Consider the following 19,246-nt stretch of genomic DNA (forward strand, 5'->3'; position numbering starts at 1 on the left):
AGAATTAAAACTCTAGATTTTTGACGTCCCAAGCTAGCTCGTTTTCAAAAGTGGAAATCTGAAAAATACAGGAAAGGAAGTAATTGATTATATTTTTTCCCAGAAGGAATGTTATTTGGATTTTGCCAAGCATCCTATCTCGAAATACACTCTTTCAGGATCTGAGATTGACACTTTTAACCCTCAGTTGAGCTAAAAGAGGCATTTCTTCCCGTGATCGCGCAGCTAGGGGCCCAATGTCATGGCCTCAGCTGGTGGGACTGCTCAGCTGTAGTAGGGTACTAGTACTCTGCTGGTTTGTAGTGATGATAATCTCATACATTATTTGCATTGTTTTCAAGGATTGGTTTAGCTTTGACTTTTTTTTTTTTTTTTTTACATTAGTTGCAGTGACATATAGAGTATATTTACTTTGTTTGAGTGCATAGTTTTAACTGGATGATATTGTGAAGGCAAGTAAAAGGATATATCAAATAAAATGGGAAGCCACTTTGTTACATCGGGTTATCCATACTGATTTGAACTGTTGATGTAATTGTACCAATCTCTTTACCATAAATATGGTATTGCTGTTGTTCTGTCATCATAAAGGGTTTAAACTTCTCCATTGAAAACTGGAGGCAGGGATGCCTGGGTGGTCCAGTCTGTTAACCATCTGCCTTTGGCTGGCATCATGATCCCAGGATCCTGGGATGGAGTCCCTTATTGGGCTCCCTGCTCAGCAGAGAACCTGCTTCTGTTGCTTCTCCTGCTTGTGCACTCTCTCTCTCTGGCAAATAAATAAATAAAATCTAAAAAAAGGAAAAGAAAACTGGAGGTAATTATTTTTTCTTTTACAATTATTAGCCCCGGATAAGGTTTTTTAGGAAGGGAGACTGCACTACCTTCAGTCTTCCATATATTGTTTTGTTGTTCTGGGTTTTTTTTTTTTTAATTACTCACCATAGAGTAAGAACATTGCCCAAGGAGACGGATGAGGAAGAGGACAAGGAGGAGAAATAAAAAATCCATTTGACTTCGACCCCCAAACTCCTCTTGGCCCCAGTGGTGGTCATTATTACCTATTTGGTGGGTAGGAGCAGTGCATATGGATACATATATGTATCCACAGAAAAATCTTCAGTGTTGTTTTTATTTACAGAAAAGGTTACAATGTAAATATCACTCAGCAATCTTCATTCATTATTGTTTTCAAGAGCTATCCATAATCCATATAGATCTGATTTACTTCCTTTCACTCCTCAGCATTCCATCCAGCTAGACACATTTTATTTATTCATTTCCTTAGAGTTGTCTCCAATTTTCTATTTCAGTGAGCCGGTGAACATTCCTGTCTATGTCTCCTTGAACATGTGTAATGTTTCTCCAGAAGACACACCTAAAAGTGGAATTGCTGGGTTATCAGGGTATATATCTCTAGTGCTTTTTATTCTTCTCAACTACTAAGCATTTAAACTGCACTGGTTTGTTCAGCATTTGCACTGAGTTTATTTTTAAATACGTACTTGGTATTTTACACAACTCTTCTATAGGAATTCATGGCATTTATAAGTTTTAAACTAAATGAGCTCTCACATCTGTATAGCAAGTTAGCATTTATGATGTGTCCATGGGGGTTTTTATCTTCCCCCATCAGGCTAACCACTGCTTTTAAAGATTGGTTGATTGACTGATTGATTTGAAAGAGACGGGCATGTGTAGAGGGGGATAGTAGAGGGAGAGGAATAAGCAGACTCCATACTGAGTGGGAAGCCCATCACAGGGCTTGATCCCAGGACTCTGAGATAATGATCTGACCTGAAATCAAGAATCCAAGGCTTAACTGACTAAGCCACCCAGGTGCCCCACCCCCTTTTAAAAATTATTAATTTTTGTATTTATCAAAGTAATTCCTGTATTTGGTTAATAAATGGCAAAGTACATTATAAAACTTACTATCAAAAAAGAGCTAGGGGGCGCCTGGGTGGCTCAGTGGGTTAAGCCGCTGCCTTCGGCTCAGGTCATTATCTCAGGGTCCTGAGATTGAGTCTGGCATCGGGCTCTCTGCTCAGCAGGGAGCCTGCTTCCTCCTCTCTCTCTCTCTGCCTGCCTCTCTGCCTACTTGTGATCTCTCTCTGTCAAATAAATAAATAAAATCTTAAAAAAAAAAAAAAAAAGAGCTAGGGCCCCTGGGTGGCTCAGTCAGTGAAGCAACATGATCTCAGCTCAGGTCATGATCTTAGGGTTGCAAGATTGAGCCCCACGTCAGGCTCCACACTCAGTAGGGAGTCTGCTTCAGGTCCTTACCCTCTCCTTATACCTCTGCCCTTCCCCCTGTTCACGCTTGCTTGCCCTCTTTCACCCTAAAATAAATCAATAAATCTTAATTTTAAAGATTTTTGTTCATTTGACAGACAGAGATCACAAGTAGGCAGAGAGGCAGGCAGAGGGGGAGAGGGTGAGGGAAGCAGACTCCCTGCTGAGCAGAGGTCCAGATGCAGGGATGGATCCCAGGACCCTGGGATCATGACCTGAACCGAAGAAGGCAGAGGCTTAACCCACTGAGCCACCCAGGTGCCCCAATCGATCTTAATTTTTAAAAAAAGAGCTGATTTCTTTCTTTTTTTTTCTTTTCAAAGTAGGCCCTTTGCTCAGTGTGGGGCTTGAACTCACCACCCTGAGGTCAACAGTTACATGATCTTGGGACAGCTGGATGGCTCAGTGAGTTAAGGGTCTGCCTTCCGCTCAGGTCGTGATCCCAGGATCCTAGGATCAATCCCCATGTTGGGCTCACTACTCAGCAGTGAGCCAGCTTCTTCTTCTCACTCTGTCTGCTGCTCCCCCTGCTTGTACCCTCTCTCTCTCAAATAGATAAATAAAATCTTTAAAAAAAGACAAAGAGGGGTGCCTGGGTGGCTCAGTGGGTTAAGCCTCTGCCTTCAGCTCAGGTCATGATCTCAGGGTCTTGGGATCAAGCCCCGCATGCATCCGGCTCTCTGCTCAGCAGGCAACCTGCTTCCTCCTCTCTCTCCGCCTGTCTCTCTGCCTATTTGTGATCTCTGTCTGTCAAATAAATAAATAAAATCTTAAAAAAAAAAAAAAGACAAAGAAAAAAAGAGTCACATGATCTACTGACTAAGCCAGTCAGGTAACCCAAAAAAGAGCTGATTTCTATGTCGTAACCTAGTATAATTTTCCAAAGGCAGTCACTTAGAAAACTCTTCTAGCACTATAAATATCTCATTTATTTTTTTAAATGATTTTTTATCTTTTTTAATTTTTTTTAAACTTTTTTTTTTTTAAGATTTTATTTATTTATCAGAGAGAGAGGGGGAGAGAGCGAGCACAGGCAGGCAGAATGGCAGGCAGAGGCAGAGGGAGAAGCAGGCTCCCTGCTGAGCAAGGAGCCCGATGTGGGACTCGATCCCAGGACGCTGGGATCATGACCTGAGCCGAAGGCAGCTGCTTAACCAACTGAGCCACCCAGGCGTCCCTTAAATGATTTTCTAAAAGATTTTATTTATTTGACACAGAGAGAGAGATCAAAAGTAGGCAGAGAGGCAGGTAGAGAGAGGGGGAAGCAGGCTTCCTGCAGAGCAGAGAGCCCGATACGGGGCTTGATCGCAGAACCCTGAGATCATGACCTGAGCTGAAGGCAGAGGCTTAACACACTGAGCCACGCAAGCACCCCTAAATATCTCATTTATTAAAGGATTTATATTTATTAGAGATAGAGAGAGAGAGTGCTCATGCACAAGCGGAGGGCAGGGAGAGGCAGAGGGAAAGAGAAAGAGTAACCTGAGTGGACTCCACACTAAGAGCAAGCCTGATGCGGGGCTTGATCCCAGGACCCTGAGATCATGACCAGAGCTGAAATCAAGAGCCACTGCTTAATCAGTTGAGCCACCTAGGCACCCATCTTCTTATTTTTAAATAGAGAAATTTGCTTATACAGCTATTTCTTGATTTAACAATTTTGAACAGTATTCATTAATGTCCTTTTATGTTGGTTAAGGACTTAATTCTCTTATAACAGCACCCTCCACACTTTCTCTCTTCCCACCCTCCCAATATAGTTATATCATAAAGAAGTGTATACCTGTACACAAATGGTCATAGCAGCTTTATTTGTAATAGTAAAAAAAACTGGGAACAGCCTATCAAAAGGTAAATGAACAGACAGACTGTGACACAACCATACTATGGAATACTACTCAGCAATAAAAAAGACATGAACTATTAATACATGAAACACGGATGAGTCTCAGAATCCTTAATACTGAGTAAAAGAAGCCAGATTAAAAAAAGAATACATACTGTATGATTCCATTTTTTTATAATTGAGGAAATACAAACTAATCTAGCATATCAGTCCTTACTTGAGTTCAAGGGTTGTAGGAGGGAACTTTGGGAAGTGAGGGAAATATTTATCTTGGTGATGGTTCCATAGGTATCTACTCAGGAAAAACCTCATCAAACTGTATACTTGGCAGTTTATTGTAAATCAGTTCCCTCAATAAAGCTGTTTTTAAAAATTGTTAAAGCTAATTGAAGGTTTCCAGCATGGGGGGAGATGAATTAGTGGGGTCCTCTCCCTAATATAGAGATGATCAGATGAGCTGGTAAATTTTATTTTAAGATTTATTTATGTATTTATTTGAGAGAGAGAGAGAGAGAAAGAGAGAGAGGAAACGCGCACACACACAAGAGAGGGGAGGGGCAGAAGAAGCAGACTCCCTATGGAGGAGGGGGCCTGACATGGGACTCCATTCCAGGACCCTGGGATCATGACCTGAACCGAAGGCAGATGCTTAAAGGACTCAGCCACCCACGCACCCCTAAACTCCTGTTTTTCATGGTGCATTGTGAGTTCATAGAAGAATGTACTAAAGGAATCTGCAAACTTACTCTCAAATGGTTTATTGAGGGGGGCACCTGGGTGGCTCAGTGGGTTAAAGCCTCTGCCTTTGGCTCAGGTCATGATCTCAGGGTCCTGGGATCGAGGCCCACATTGGGCTCTCTGCTCAGCGAGGAGCCTGCTTCCCCCTCTCTCTCTGCCTGCCTCTCTGCCTACTTGTGATCTCTGTCAAATAAATAAATAAAAATCTTAAAAAAAAACAAAAGGTTTATTGAGGGGGAAAAAATTGTATTGTATTTGTGATTTTTTTATGTCTGAGATTTCTGTAAATTTCAATCCTCAATATTAAACATATACAGCATTAATTAAAGTGTTACGAGTTATAGTCAAGATTAGAATTATCTCTTAATTGGAATGCCTGGGGCTCCTGGGTGGTTCAGAGGGTTAAAGCTTCTGCCTTCGGCTCAGGTCATGATCCCAGGGTCCTGGGATCACCCTGCATTGGGCTCTCTGCTCGGCAGGAAGCCTGTTTCCTCCTCTCTCCCTGACTGCCTCTCTGCCTACTTGTGATCTGTCTGTCAAATAAATAAATAAAATCTTAAAAATAAATAAAAATAAAAATAATTGGAGCGCCTGTGTGGCTCAGCATGCTTGAGCATGGAGCTCAGTTGGTTAAGCATCTGCCTTTGGCTCAGGATGGAGTCCTGCATTGGGCTCCTTGCTCAGTGGGGACCCTGCTTCTCCCTCTGTCCGCCATTCCCCCTGCTAGTGCTTGCTCTTTCTCTGACAAATAAATAAAATATTTTTAAAAAATGTACACTAGAGGGGCGCCTGGGTGGCTCAGTGGGTTAAAGCCTCTGCCTTCAGCTGGGGTCATGATCCCAGGGTCCTGGGATGGAGCCCTGCAGCAAGCTCTCTGCTCAGCAGGGAGCCTGCCTTCCTCCTCTCTCTCTGCCTACTTGTGATCTCTATCTGTCAAATAAATAAATAAATAAATATGTACATTAGAATTATCTCTTAATTATTTTTGATTGGACAGTAGTATTTCTTTGTCTGAGTCCCTATTCAAAAACTAGGTACTATGACTTACTTAGTTATAGCCAGTTGATTCTAAAGAATGTGTTAATAGCTTTAAGTGTGCCCACAGGGGAGTGAAGAGACTAAGAGAAAAGGTTGTCAGTATGTGCCCAATACAGCTAGAGGCTTTCGGAGAAAAGGCTGGAGAGAGGGGAGAGGAAGCCTTGGCTGACCAGATAACCAAAGTATTCTGGATTGAATCCCTGTTTACCAAATAGCTCTCTGGTTACGACTTGATTTTCCAACTGCTATAATCTTCAGAGCAATTATACCCTTATTGTAAATAAATAACTTAGCGAGTTGCTTTATGTGTTTCTTGGAAGACTTATTAGCACAAGGAGTCTGTGACCCTGAATCTGCTCATCTCTGGGTAAACTTGAAAAGTCAATTCTAGACCAGTGTGATGTGATGGAGATAAAAATGTGTACAACCCTGCCTGCTAACCAGCTGGCTTCTATCATTGCCTCCTCTGGTTACTAACCAGAGTATTTACTTTGCTCCAAAGTTGAAAACAAAACATCCCCAAATTTTAAGCCCGGGATGGGTGGTTTCATGAGATTTTCTTCAGTGTTCTTTGTATTATTTTTCTGTATAATGTGGCTATATTAAATACATATTTCCTGCCTCCCATCAATCAGGTCAAGGAAAGAAATTTGAATGAGACCAAAATTAGTGTCTTGGCCTTGTGGATGTTTTCTTTTTAATTTTCCTTTTTATTTTTTCAAAGTTTATTTTTAAAAAGATTTTTTCTATTTTTAGAAAGAGTGCAAGCCTGAGTTGGGGCAGGGGTGGAGAGGAAAGGGGCAAAGGGAGAGGATTCTCAAGATGACCCACCGAGTGAGAAGCTTGATGCGCTGCTTAATTCCAGGACCCTGAGATCATGACCTAAGACAAAATCGAGAGCTGAGGCTTAACAGATTGAGCCACCCAGGCGCCCCAGTTTGTTTGTTTGTTTGTTTAAGTAATCTCTACACCCAACATGGGGTTCCAACTCCTGACCTTGGGGTCAAGTATCACAGGCTCCTCTGACTGAGCCAGCTAGGCGCCCCCAATTTTTTTTCTCTTTTTTAAAAATTTCCTACAGTAAAGTCTTCCAGGGTGGGATCAAATTCTATTCAATGAGCTTCAGAAAGCACACAGAACATACTGTGTTCAAGAACATTTAATAAATGTTTTTTTACTGACTCAATCTATGCAGAAACCCTCCTATTTCCTTGGACCATTTGACTCTCATCCCCTGCTTTACTGTCAAAACCTCTGTAAAGGTCAACATCCTAATTCAAGCCTCTATCATATCATAGCTGAACTAATGCCTATGGTCTTTCCTTATTTACCACTCCATCCATCTATCCTACAGATTTTCATTTCACTGAAGAAATATTTATGGAGAATTTACTATTGCCAACCCCTACTTTATTTTTAATGAATGTTATTTATTTATTTATTTATTTGAGAGAGAATGTGTGTTGGTGGGTGGGGGGAGGAGCAGAGGGAGAGGGACAAGCAAACTGTGCTGAGCTTGGAGCCTACAAGGGGCTTGATCTCAAGGCCCCTTGCAGGACTGGATAATCCTGAGATCATTACCCGAGCTGAAATAAAGAGCCTGGCGTTTGCTTAGCGCTCGCTTTGACTCTGAGCCACCCAAGGCACTCCAGACTCATCACCTATTTTTGTATGACCCCTTAAGGAATAATGATTTTTTATTTCTTTAGTTCTTTTAAAGAGGGAGGGAGAGAGAGCGCACGTGGCGGAAGGTGGAAGAAGCAGAGGAAGAGGGAGAGAGAGAATCTTTAAGCAGAATCTACGCTCAGCCCAAGCCAGACAAGGAGTGGATCTCACCACCCCGAGCTCATGACCTGAGCGAAATCATGAGCCCCCTGCTTAACTGACTGAGCCACCCAAGCACCCACATTTTTATTTTTAAATAGCTTTAAAAGGATGCAAAGAATATTTTGAGACACGAGGAACTTATGTGACGTTCAAATCCGTATCTGTAAGGTTTTATTTGCACACGGTCACGCCCATTTACCCCCGAGTTGCTGGCGAGATAGGATGGCTCATCACGCTCCCACGATTTACTACTTGCCCCTTACAAAACGAGCTTGCCAGGACCCATCCTGGACTTCTGCCCGGATTGCTGTACCTACCGCCGGTCATGCTCCTGGCTCATTAGACTGCGAGCTTCTGGATGGTGTGCTCTCGTCTGACCCTCTGAGCACGGTGCCCGGGTCACAGTAACCTTCTAAAACGCCTGCAGCTGCGGGGACGTTCCTTTGCCGGGGAGGTGGGATAATGACCCTTTAAGAGCCGCCTGGGTGGAAATACCGACGGCTTGACCAAGTTGATTCCCCTCTCTGCCCGTTTCCTCCTCCGTGAAATGGAGACGCAAGGGGGGCTGGTCGTGAGGCCCCAATGCGAAAAGATAGGACAAGCACTCCGCGAGGTGTAGTTACTAATCTTTCGCGGACCCCACGCGTCTCTGGAGCAAGCACAGCGATCCGGCGCTGAGTGAGAATCCCGCTACCACCGCGTGGTCACGGGGGCGGGCGGCGCTGGGACCCGGAGGCTGGTGGAGCGAGGAGCCGGCGCAGCTGTCAATCAAGGCGGCCGTGGGGCGGGGCGGGGCGGTGCTTCCGCCTGCGCGTGGTAAAGCCGGGCCGCTCGCCGGCGCCGGGGACTGTGGGGGAACCGCGCCCGCTGCCGCCGGCCGTGCGGCCGGACGAGGTGGTGATGGAGCTGGAGCCCGAGCTGCTGCTGCAGGAGGCCCGGGAGAACGTGGAGGCGGCGCAGAGCTACCGGCGGGAGCTGGGCCAGAGGCTGCAGGGGCTGCGGGAGGCGCAGAGGCAGGTCGGAGGGCCTCGCCCGGAGGGGTGCTGAGGGCCCCGGGGAGGGCGCGGGGTGCCAGTCGGGCGGCTGGCTGGAGGACTAGGAGGGCTCCAAGGGGCGGGAGGAGGGCGGAGGCTCTGAGGGGGCCGGGAGACCCAGCAGGGTCTGGGAACTAGGGAGGTGGGTGCGAGTTGGGGGGGGGGGGTGGAGGGGTCTTAAGGGGAAGAGACAAGTTTGGGGGATCGAGGGAGAGAGTGAGGGGCGTTCCCTAAACTGTATGAGGCGATAAAATCTTTAAAAAAAAAAAACCTTATCCCCCTTATCATGGGGATAAGGGCGAAGGTTGGGGGGAGCGAGGGAACAGAGCAAAAACCGAGGCGTCGGCACAGAGGGCACTGAGGACTGGGGAGAGTTGGGGGAGGTGGACATTCTGTGGGCAAACCTGTCTAGGGGATGAAGACAGATATTAGAGAGCCTGAATGGGATATATGGAAGGGGAGGACTAAAGAGAGAGCTAATTGAGAAGCAGTAGAGTTAACAGTAAATGAATGGGATGAATGCCTGAGAGTAGTAGTTAATATGTAACCTTGAGTGTATTAAAAAAAAATTTTAGCATAACCCTCTTCTAGATGGTTTAGAATTTTTTAGGTGGAGCTCTGTTGGAAGGGCAAAAGAAGGACAATTGAAGTGCTTGAGGGTTGGAGTACAAAAGTGTAAGGAAATGGAAAAAGATTTAAAGAAAGGAGTGCTGAAAGGAAAAGCTAACTATGCTTTCAAGTGACAGCATTATCTCTTCTGTGGGAACATAGTTATCAAAGACATAGGAACACCCTGGAACATATACAGAAAAAAGATACAACCCACTGCCAATGTGTAATAGCAGAGATAATCCTCAAAGAACTATTGACACAGGATCTCCATAAATGTTTTTCCAGTGAGTTGGGTTCCATCTGAGTAGAATCATTTGAGTGAGTGGGGTTTTTCTGTATAACACTTAATCCTGTGGGTTTTTTTTTTTTTTAAGATTTTATTTTTATGTAATCTCTACACCCAGTAGGGCTGGAATTCACCATCTGGAGATCAAGAGTTGCATGCTCTTCCAACTGAGCCAGCCAGGCACCCACACCTGATAGTAATCTATGCTGTCATTCTAGTAACTCTCATACTGCACTTATTCTGAAAATGTACAGCTAGTAGAATAGTGCTGTGAAAACAGTACTTTTGGAGATCCTCATCTTTAAGAATACTTGGCATGCTCTAGGTTTTCCCTATTTTGAAAACCTTGTAGAGCTCCTGTAGGCTGGGCATTATTTGTAGTCTAGTATCAAAACTGGGAGCAAGGGTGCCTGGGTGGCTCAGTGGATTGGGCCGCTGCCTTTGGCTCGGGTCATGGTCTCGGGGTCCTGGGATCGAGTCCCGCATCGGGCTCTCTGCTCAGCGGGGAGCCTGCTTCTCTCTCTCTCTGCCTGCCTCTCTGCCGAGTTGTGATCTCTCTGTCAAATAAATAAATAAAATCTTTAAAAACAAAAACAAAAACAAAACTGGGAGCAAAACCTAGATATGGTTATCCAGTTTGGTGAATGCTTTTCATAGCCTTCCAGTGTATTCATCTTGACTTCCATTTGAAAACCTCTGCCTTATTCCTTCTGCTGCTTTGAAATAGAGGTTCTAAATCTAAGACTTTGTTTCAAAAGAGATTAAAGTATCTCTTATTATATGACTAATGTTTCAGCCAGTTAAGGTATCTTCTATATGAGCAGGATGTTTACTTAACTGTGTCTGCAATAAGAAACAGTAAAGTTGGGCGCCTGGGTGGCTCAGTGGGTTAAGCCGCTGCCTTCGGCTCAGGTCATGATCCCGGGGTCCTGGGATCAAGTCCCGCATCAGGCTCTCTGCTCAGCGGGGAGCCTGCTTTCTCCTCTCTCTCTCTGCCTGCCTCTCTGCCTACTTGTAATCTCTCTCTGTCAAATAAATAAATAAAATCTTTAAAAAAAAAAAAAAGAAAGAAAAAAGAAACAGTAAAGTTGACACTAAATGAATGAGCTTAGCACCTGAGAGTAGTACTTATTAATTTCTTCAGTAATTTTGGATTCACTGAACACATTTAGAATTATTACATTCTGAATGGCTTAGAATTCAGTTTCCAGGCCTGTATTCTTTTAAATTTTATATCCAATAGTGTAAATACAGGACATACTTTCCTATAAGTTAGTGTAGTTCAGAATAGGTTTTTGTTTTTCATTTGAGGCCCACTGTCTCGGGCTGGAGGCCGAAAACACTAAGAGAACATCCATCGCAGGTCCCTGCTGACATTGCCCTCTGACTAGACTAATAGTGTAGTTCTCTTTTGTGAACTGGATTGTGTTTTGTGCCAGTTTCAAGGCGTCTCTCCTCAAAGCTAATTCTAGTCGACCGTGTATATTTGGGTTTGTAAAGTAAGTCCTCTGTCAGCTTGGATTCTAAGGAAGGTCTGTGTTACAAGAATGTTATCAAAATAAGCAGCTGCTTTTGTTTGGTGGTTAGGCTATTTTTAGGGTTTCAGTCATTTTCAGAATAACTACCTAAAATTTGGCTTTTTAGTGAAAGATTTTGCTTGGGGGAAGGATGAGCAGAGAGGAGAGATGCTCCCCTTTGTGTATATTTTTTACTTGCTGATTTTATTTCCTTTTGGTGTATGATTTTTTTTTTGAAATTGATATATAATTTACATACCGTAAAATTCATGCCTTAAGGTATGCAATTCAGCATTTTTTAGTATATTGACAAAGTTGTGCGACCATCACTATTACCTAATTCCAGAACATTTTCATCACCTCAGAAAGAAATCCCAGACTGACAACCACTAAACTACTTTCTCTATTTGCATTTGCCTGTTCTGAACATTTTGTATGAATAGAATCATACAACCTGTGGCCCCTTGTGACTGGCTTCTCTGACTTAGCATGTTTTCAAGGTTCATCCATGTGGTAGCATGTGTCAGTACTTCTGTCCTTTTTATGGCTGAATAATATTTGTTGCATGGATATACCACATTTAATTTATACATGAATCAACTGGTAGACACTTGGATTACTTTCAGTTTTTGGCTATTATGAATAATGTTGCTGGGAACATTCATTTACAAGTTTTTTTATGTGGATATGTTGTCAGTTCTTTCAGTATATACTTAGGAATGGGAGGGTTATATGGTAACTCTGTTTAACTCTTCCAAGCCCTTGGGATCCTTTTTGTCTTTGCCTTTGTTTCTTCCGCTTTAAAAATCTCTGATGAAATTTGTCTCATGTTAAGAAGCCATGTCTGTGAAAATTGAGAAGGGAGAAGAGCAAACATACGTTGTTATTCTGTCAAAAACAACTTCCAGCATGTGGCAGTTTCTCTTGTGGTTAAGTTTAGGCCCCACCCTCTGTCTTTACAGAAAAGGAAGTGCTGTGTACTGGTAGTCTGTAACTCTTACTGTTCAAATAAGTTGAAGGCTAGAGAGATGTTTGTTGTCTTCAGGAAATCAGATAATGTTTATAGCCAACCTGGCCTAAATGATGTTGAAATCATTAAGAATAGTTCTCTATAGTTCCCTGGAATCCTTGGTACTAAGATGTAAATACCGAAGAAATTAACACCCACTCTCCCTAAATTCATTTGTTCAGTAAATATTCATTTGTTCAGTAAATATTTACTGGGTGGGTCAGAGATACTTCTAGCTCTTAGAGATACCATGGTGAGGGAAATAGACTAGTGCTCTCGCAGATTTACTCTTCCCTTTGTTCGTGGGTGTTGGAACTATTACTCCTAAAGACAAAACAAATAGGAAAAACCTAAATTCTTGTGTCTTCATTTTTAGATTTCACTTCCGTTGTGTTTTTATTACTTGTTTATTTGTACAGGGTTGGCTTTCCCACTCATTGTGATAGCTGATCAAGATGTCACATGGTGATGTCACCTGGTCATTCAGATGGGCCTCACAGAGTGATAATACCTGGACGATATTGCCATTGTTTGGGGCCTAATCCTTAAGCTTTGCAGGTCCAGAAACTCCTTCTTTGTATATTATCAAAGGGGGATTAGTTTGAGGCATGGAGGTGCCTATAGTGAGAGATACTACTTCTCATCTGTATACAGTTACGATTCTTGCTAGAAAATGAACATGTCAGCCTTCATGTGCCTTTTAGTGTGATTCAGTATCTCTCAGGGCCTTGATGAAAGCAAGCAAGTCTCTTCTCTTCAGAATAAAGGGCCGGATCCTGTTACCTAATTAAGATACTATTTGCTGAGGAGCCTACCTAGCTCCGGCCAGTGGTGTCCTTTTGATCCTTGCTACCACAGATGTGGTCATTACCTGAGAGCTTGTGAAGAATGCAAGAATCAGGCCTACTAAATCACAGTCTACTTGAACAAGATTGTCAGGTGTGATACAAATGCACATTAAAAATCGAGACACACTGCCTTAGAGTATACCATTACCAATTTGTCAGCTCTGCACTGATTTCTATAGTTTAATCAAACTGTAAGTGTATTGTTATAAATTGCTGTTATTTATCCTCAAGATTAAAACCTGGCTGGCTCAGTTGGTAGAGCACATGGTTTTGATATTGGGGTCATGAGTTTAAGCCCTGCATAGAGCCTCCTTTTTTTTTTTTTCCTTAGGCATAGAGCCTCCTTTTTTTTTTTTTTCTCCCTAAAGATTTTATTTATTTATTTGACGGAGAGAGAGACAGCAAGAGAGGGAACACAATCAGGGGGAGTGGGAGAGGAAGAAGCAGGCTTCCTGCTGAGTAGGGAGCCCAGTTCGGGCTGAATCCCAGGACCCTGGGATCATGACCTAAGGCAGATGCTTAACGACTGCGCCACCCAGGCACCTATAGAGCCTCCTTTAAACAGAACAAAATGTCATTTAAATATCATAGGTTTGTTAGATAATTATGCAGTGATACACAAGTGAGTAATTGACAATAAGCTAGTGCTTGTCCTATCTTGTCTTAGTATCTGTAATGTGACCATTTGTCTTTATAGTGTTTTGTTTTCAATTTTTTAATAGTTGATTTCATATAATTTTTTGAAGATTTAACGAGCAGTCTTGATACTCTTAATATACAATACCGTGTCTTCTCTAGGTGGTTACTCCCACAGGGTTTGAAAACTCATAGCATACTAGTTAAAGACTGGGACAGATCTAGAAGTCAGTGGGGGGAGAAATGTTATTTCAGAAAACCAGGGCAGGAAGCCTTAGTAGCTCAGCAAAGAAAAGAACGCTATTACTGCTTCTTTTATCTCCCACTTCCCCTTCTGTTACCCATTTTCAAAACAGCCCAAAAATCTGTCTGAAAATGATGTTACTGTAGTAGTACTTACCGAATTGTTCTAAGGAAAGGTTAAATCTAGAACTGAGGAAACCAAGAACAGATGAAATAATTTTAAAATCACCTATAATTCTGCTACTTACTGACAACCACTGTTAACATTTTGGTGTGTCCTTCTAGACCTATTATTTTGCAAAATTAAGGGACTACTGTATATGCAACTTCATATCCATCTTTTTTTCTTTTGGTTAGTATTATATGGAGCATTTAGCAACTTATGGAGCATTTGTTGGTGGTAGGCTGAGATGTATTGACTTAGGTGTGCCAAAATACTAGAAGCAATGCTCTTGAAGCAAAACTAAATAGTCAACAGCCAAGAGTGGGGAGAAAAGCCGCACACACGTTTGTGTTCAGAAGACCACATGTTTATGTTGGCTTTTCAGTCGTCTTTTCTCAAGTAAGTCTTTTCACAAATGTCTTTAAACATGGCACTCTGAAAGCCGCTTATTGAGTCCAAAACTCACTTGAAATATAGGATATAGGGGCACCTGGGTGGCTCAGTGGGTTAAAGCCTCTGCCTTCGGCTCAGGTCATGATCTCAGGGTCCTGGGATCGAGCCCTGCATCGGGCTCTCTGCTCATTGGGGAGCCTGCTTCCTCCTTTCTCTCTGCCTGCCTCTCTGCCTACATGTGATCTCTGTCTGTCAAATAAATAAATAAAATCTTTAAAAAAAAAAAAAAAAGAAAAAGAAATATAGGATATAGATGAGAATTAAAACCTGTATTCTGAATCAATAATGTTAAAATCAGTGATGTTAATGATAAACTGTCGCAGAGGTGCTCAGGTTTTCTCTGTGTAGATGTTTTTTTCAATGTAACTGTAGTATAGGTATGATTTTTATAGAGAAAGGGGCGCCTGGGTGGCTCAGTCAGTTAAGCCTCCAACTCTTGGTTTTGGCTCAAGTCATGATCTCAGGACTGTGAAATTGAGCCCCATGTCAGGCTTTGGGCTTAGCACAGAGTCTGGTAGAGATTCTCTCCCTCTCTCTCCCCCTTGCTTTTCCTCCTCTGTCTCTCAAAAATAAAAATCTTTAAAAATTTTTGATGGCAGGGGTGCCTGAGTGGCTTAGTTGGTTAAGCATCTGCCTTCAGCTCAGGTCATGATCCCGGGGTTCTGGGATCGATCCCCATATCAGGCTCCCTGCTCAACAGGAATCCTGCTTCTCCCTCTCCCACTCCCCCTGCTTTTGTTCCCTTTTGCTGTCAGTCTCTGTCAAATGAATAAATAAAATCTTTAAAAAGGGGGGGGGGAGCACCTGGGTGGCTCAGTGGATTAAGCCTCTGCCTTCGGCTCAGGTCATGATCCCAGGGTCCTGGAATCAAGCCCCGCATTGGGCTCTCTGCTCAGCAGGGAGCCTGCTTCCCTTCCTCTCTCTCTGCCTGCCTCTCTGCCTACTTGTTGATCTCTGTCTATGAAATAAATAAGTAAAATCTAAAAAAAAAAAAAGGAACTTAATACTTTTTATCATAGTTACGTGTGCAGGCAACTAGCTCCTTTACCAGAATAACAGTTTTTTTGAGGTCAGGGCCATGCTTTATTCATTTTTATAATCCCAGCTTCTGGCACATACTAGACCTCAATAAATATTGAATAAGTGCCTTTATGAGTGTCGTGGGTGTAATTTTGCTGACATTCTTTTTAGATTGTTCGTGGTCTTGATCATATGCACCCTATTCATTAATGCAGATAATCAAGAATTAAACTTTTGTTTTCTCGTATGGTTTGGTTATTTGTTGCTACATAATAAACTATATCAAAGCGTAATGCCTTAAAAAGCCATCTTACTTGCTTACTATTCTGGGGAGTGACTAGGGCTTGGTTGGGCGGTTCTGATTTTGCTGGCAACACCCAAGTAATTGCAGTCAGATGGCAGCTAAGGCTGGAATGTTCAAGAAAGAACATTCACCTACCTGTTTGGAGCCTCAGTGGCTGCAGGGCTCCATTGGAATGCTGGCATGGCTGGGCCTGGATGCCAGCCTTCTTTCCTTCCTCCCACCCTTCCCTCTCATCTCCCCCTTCCACTCTCCAGAAGGCTAGCCAGACATCTTACATGGTGGGTCAGGACCCTCAAAAGTGTACGAGTGGCAGTTGCTAGGCTGCTAGACCTGGAGCTGGCACAGCCTCCGTTCCACTCTGTGGCTATGCACATAGGCCTGCAAGTGCTCGTCACGGCCCCGCTGTGCTCCTGCGGGGAGGACTGCACTGCGATACAGTATCAGGACGTGTGGTTCATGGTTCACTGGGGGCCAGTCACATAACAGACTGCCAAATCCTATAATAAAGATTTTCTTTCTGAATGTTTTCAAATAGGCGTTAAGAAAAAGAAAGCCTAACTGTAAGAAAGGCAAGAAGGACATGTGGCAGCACTTACAAGTCCCTAAGTGGGTCATACAATTCAAATTCTCTATCACCGTTCTAGCTTTCTGATGTGGGCATGTTTATGTCTCTGACTCCACCATGTTAGTTATTTATAGATGCTTTCTTCATAGGGTTGTGGTAGCATTTGTGAGACCATGTGTGTAAGGGGCTGTCGCATGGCAAATGTCCAGTAGATGATAGCTGTTGCCGTATTACTGTTGCTGCACCATCATCATCGTCATCGTTGTCATTATTTTTAGTGACTAAGCACTTGGTGTCAGGGTGAAGACAGAGCTGATAGAGTACATTTCACATGAACCAAGAAGAAACATTTTGGTTAGCTTTTTCAATTTCAGTTGACTATTTTATATATTTACTTCATCTTTCATTTTTGATTATTATGTTCTTATTAGCTAAGTGTTTAAGGCCAGTGTCTAGGGGTGCCTGGGTGGCTCAGTGGGTTAAGGCCTCTGCCTTCAGCTCAGGTCATGATCTCAGGGTCCTGGAAACCAGCCCCGCATTGGGCTCTCTGCTCAACAGGGAGTCTGCTTCCTCCTCTGCCTGCCTCTCTGCCTACCTGTGATCTCTGTCTGTCAAATAAATAAATAAAATCTTTTAAAAAATAAATAAAACCAGTGTCTAATTTTAAATAGTTTTGGGGTGCTTGGCTGGTTCAGTGGGTGGAACGTGTGACTCTTGATGTCAGGATTGTGAATTTGAGCCCCACTTTGGGTGTAGGAATTACTTAAAAAATGAAATCTTAAAAATAATCATTTTAGTTTCTTATTACTAGTTGGGAAAATAAATTCTTAAACTTGGAGGTTAAAAATTATTTTCCTCTATAAAGTTATAAAAATGCATGTTTTAGGGGCGCATGGGTGGCTCAGTGGGTTAAAGCCTCTGCCTTCGGCTCAGATCCTAATCCCAGGGTCCTGGGATTGGGCCCCTGCGTCGGGCTCTCTGCTCAGAGGGGAGCCTGCTCCCCACCCACCCACCGCCTGCCTCTTTGCCTACTTGTGAGCTCTCTCTGTCAAATAAATAAATAAAATCTTAAAAAAAAAATGCATGTTTTAGAGGAGATAGGGGAGATTCTGGTACTTTTTTCTAAAATATGCTGTTATATTTATTATTGTATTATATTGATGGAGCAATTTTATATTGCCACTGAAGACCACAGATGTTTAAAATCAAATTCTACATAGGTTTTATGAGCTTTTTAGTAGCTAAACTGGAGAAAAATGTGTCAGTCACTGTTGTCTTGGAGGGCTGTGAAGTATATATTTACGAGGCTTTTGCAAACCTTAGTGTCATTGTGTAAACTTGATGACTTTTTGGCATTTTGTGAACTCATCCTCCTGTTAAAGCTTTAAAGATACAATTGCTTAGGGATTAAACTGCAGTAAAGGTAAGTTTTTTTTTTTTTTAAAGATTTATTTATTAGAGTGCGTGCGCGCTCAGGAAGAGGGGTGGAGGGAGGGGGAGAGAGAGTCCCTAGCAGACTGCACAAAGTTCGGAGCCTGATGCAGGACTTGATCCCACAACCTGAGATCATGACCTCAGCTTAAATAAGAGTTGGATGCCCAACCAACTGTGCCACCTAGGTGCCCCAGGAAGTGAGTTTTAATGGTCTATTACAGTAGAGGCTTTAGTGAAAAATTGGTTTGAATATTATTAATCAGCATAAACAGTGTATATGACAGTTTCCTTTTTAAGACCTTGAGTTGTGTTATCATTTGTTCTACTTAAATCTGCTTTGTTATTAACATCGCAATTGTTTTGCCCTAGAAAGGCTAGGTAGCATTTGGGACTGTGTGGTTATCTACCCCATGATCTTGATATGCAAGGATAAGAAATACAAGTTACAGCAGGAAGTCTTTGTAGTCCGTACATCATTTATAGGTTTGCCTGGGAACTTCTGAAAATGGGAAAAGTGGGAAGACCGTGGTCCTTGGAGTCAGACTTTTTCTGGCACTGTGAAGCCTTGGGAAAGTTATTTGACTTCTTCAAGCTTCACCCTCTTCAGTGTAGACAGTAGAGACCCACCTCTCAGAGTCCTTGTGAAGTTAATGAGCAGACAGGGCGCACATGGACCATAGTACCACATCAGATAAGAAGAAACACTCAGCAGAGAAGTCCGCATGGTTTAGTTCCTTCAATTCAAGCAAATGAAACAGCAGTGGTTGGTGTTCTATAAACGAAAGGGACGGTGTTTATAATGGAAGTATAGGAGCTGCATTTGGAAATGGAGTCTCCCCTGCCCAGTCTTCTCACTGCTTTATGTTCACGTACTTCCTCTTTTTCTTTCCTCTGCAGTTCTGAAACAAAAACAAAACATAGTTGTGCACTGAAACTGTTCAAGCTTTTGAATTTTTTCTAAAGAGGAAATTGACTTTACCTAACCAATGTACTTCCTGTGTGTGCCGTATCCGTTAAAGAGTGAGACAGGACCTCATTGTATGCTTCTCAACTGCAGAATTTCCTCTTGGTTGTGGGGGTGTGAACTGAATTACAGTGCTTAAACATGTCTTCGTTTATTTTGGTAACTATAAGGTCTGTCGTGATTCACCTGGGGATCTTGTTTAAAATGTCCGTTCTAGGGGCGCCTGGGTGGCTCAGTGGATTAAGCTGCTGCCTTCGGCTCGGGTCATGATCTCAGGGTCCTGGGATCGAGTCCCATATCAGGCTCTCTGCTCAGCAGGGAGCCTGCTTCCCTCTCTCTCTCTGCCTGCCTCTCTACCTACTTGTGATCTCTCTCTGTCAAATAAATAAATAAAATCTTTAAAAAAAAATAAAA

General features: G+C 42.8%; 1 protein-coding gene across 1 annotated transcript in view; it reads left to right on the forward strand.

Annotated features, from left to right (window-relative positions):
- The first annotated feature begins 8,530 nt into the window (after positions 1-8,530).
- The window catches only part of CRLF3 (cytokine receptor like factor 3), a 40,625-nt gene continuing 29,909 nt past the window's right edge, over positions 8,531-19,246 (forward strand). The window contains exon 1 of the mRNA XM_059378565.1: positions 8,531-8,784. Coding sequence (XP_059234548.1) covers positions 8,645-8,784 — 140 coding nt within the window. The 5' untranslated portion in view covers positions 8,531-8,644. The remainder of the gene's footprint in view (positions 8,785-19,246) is intronic.

This window comes from Mustela nigripes, chromosome 16 (assembly GCF_022355385.1).
Source record: "Mustela nigripes isolate SB6536 chromosome 16, MUSNIG.SB6536, whole genome shotgun sequence".
NCBI classification, from domain to species: Eukaryota; Metazoa; Chordata; class Mammalia; order Carnivora; family Mustelidae; genus Mustela; species Mustela nigripes.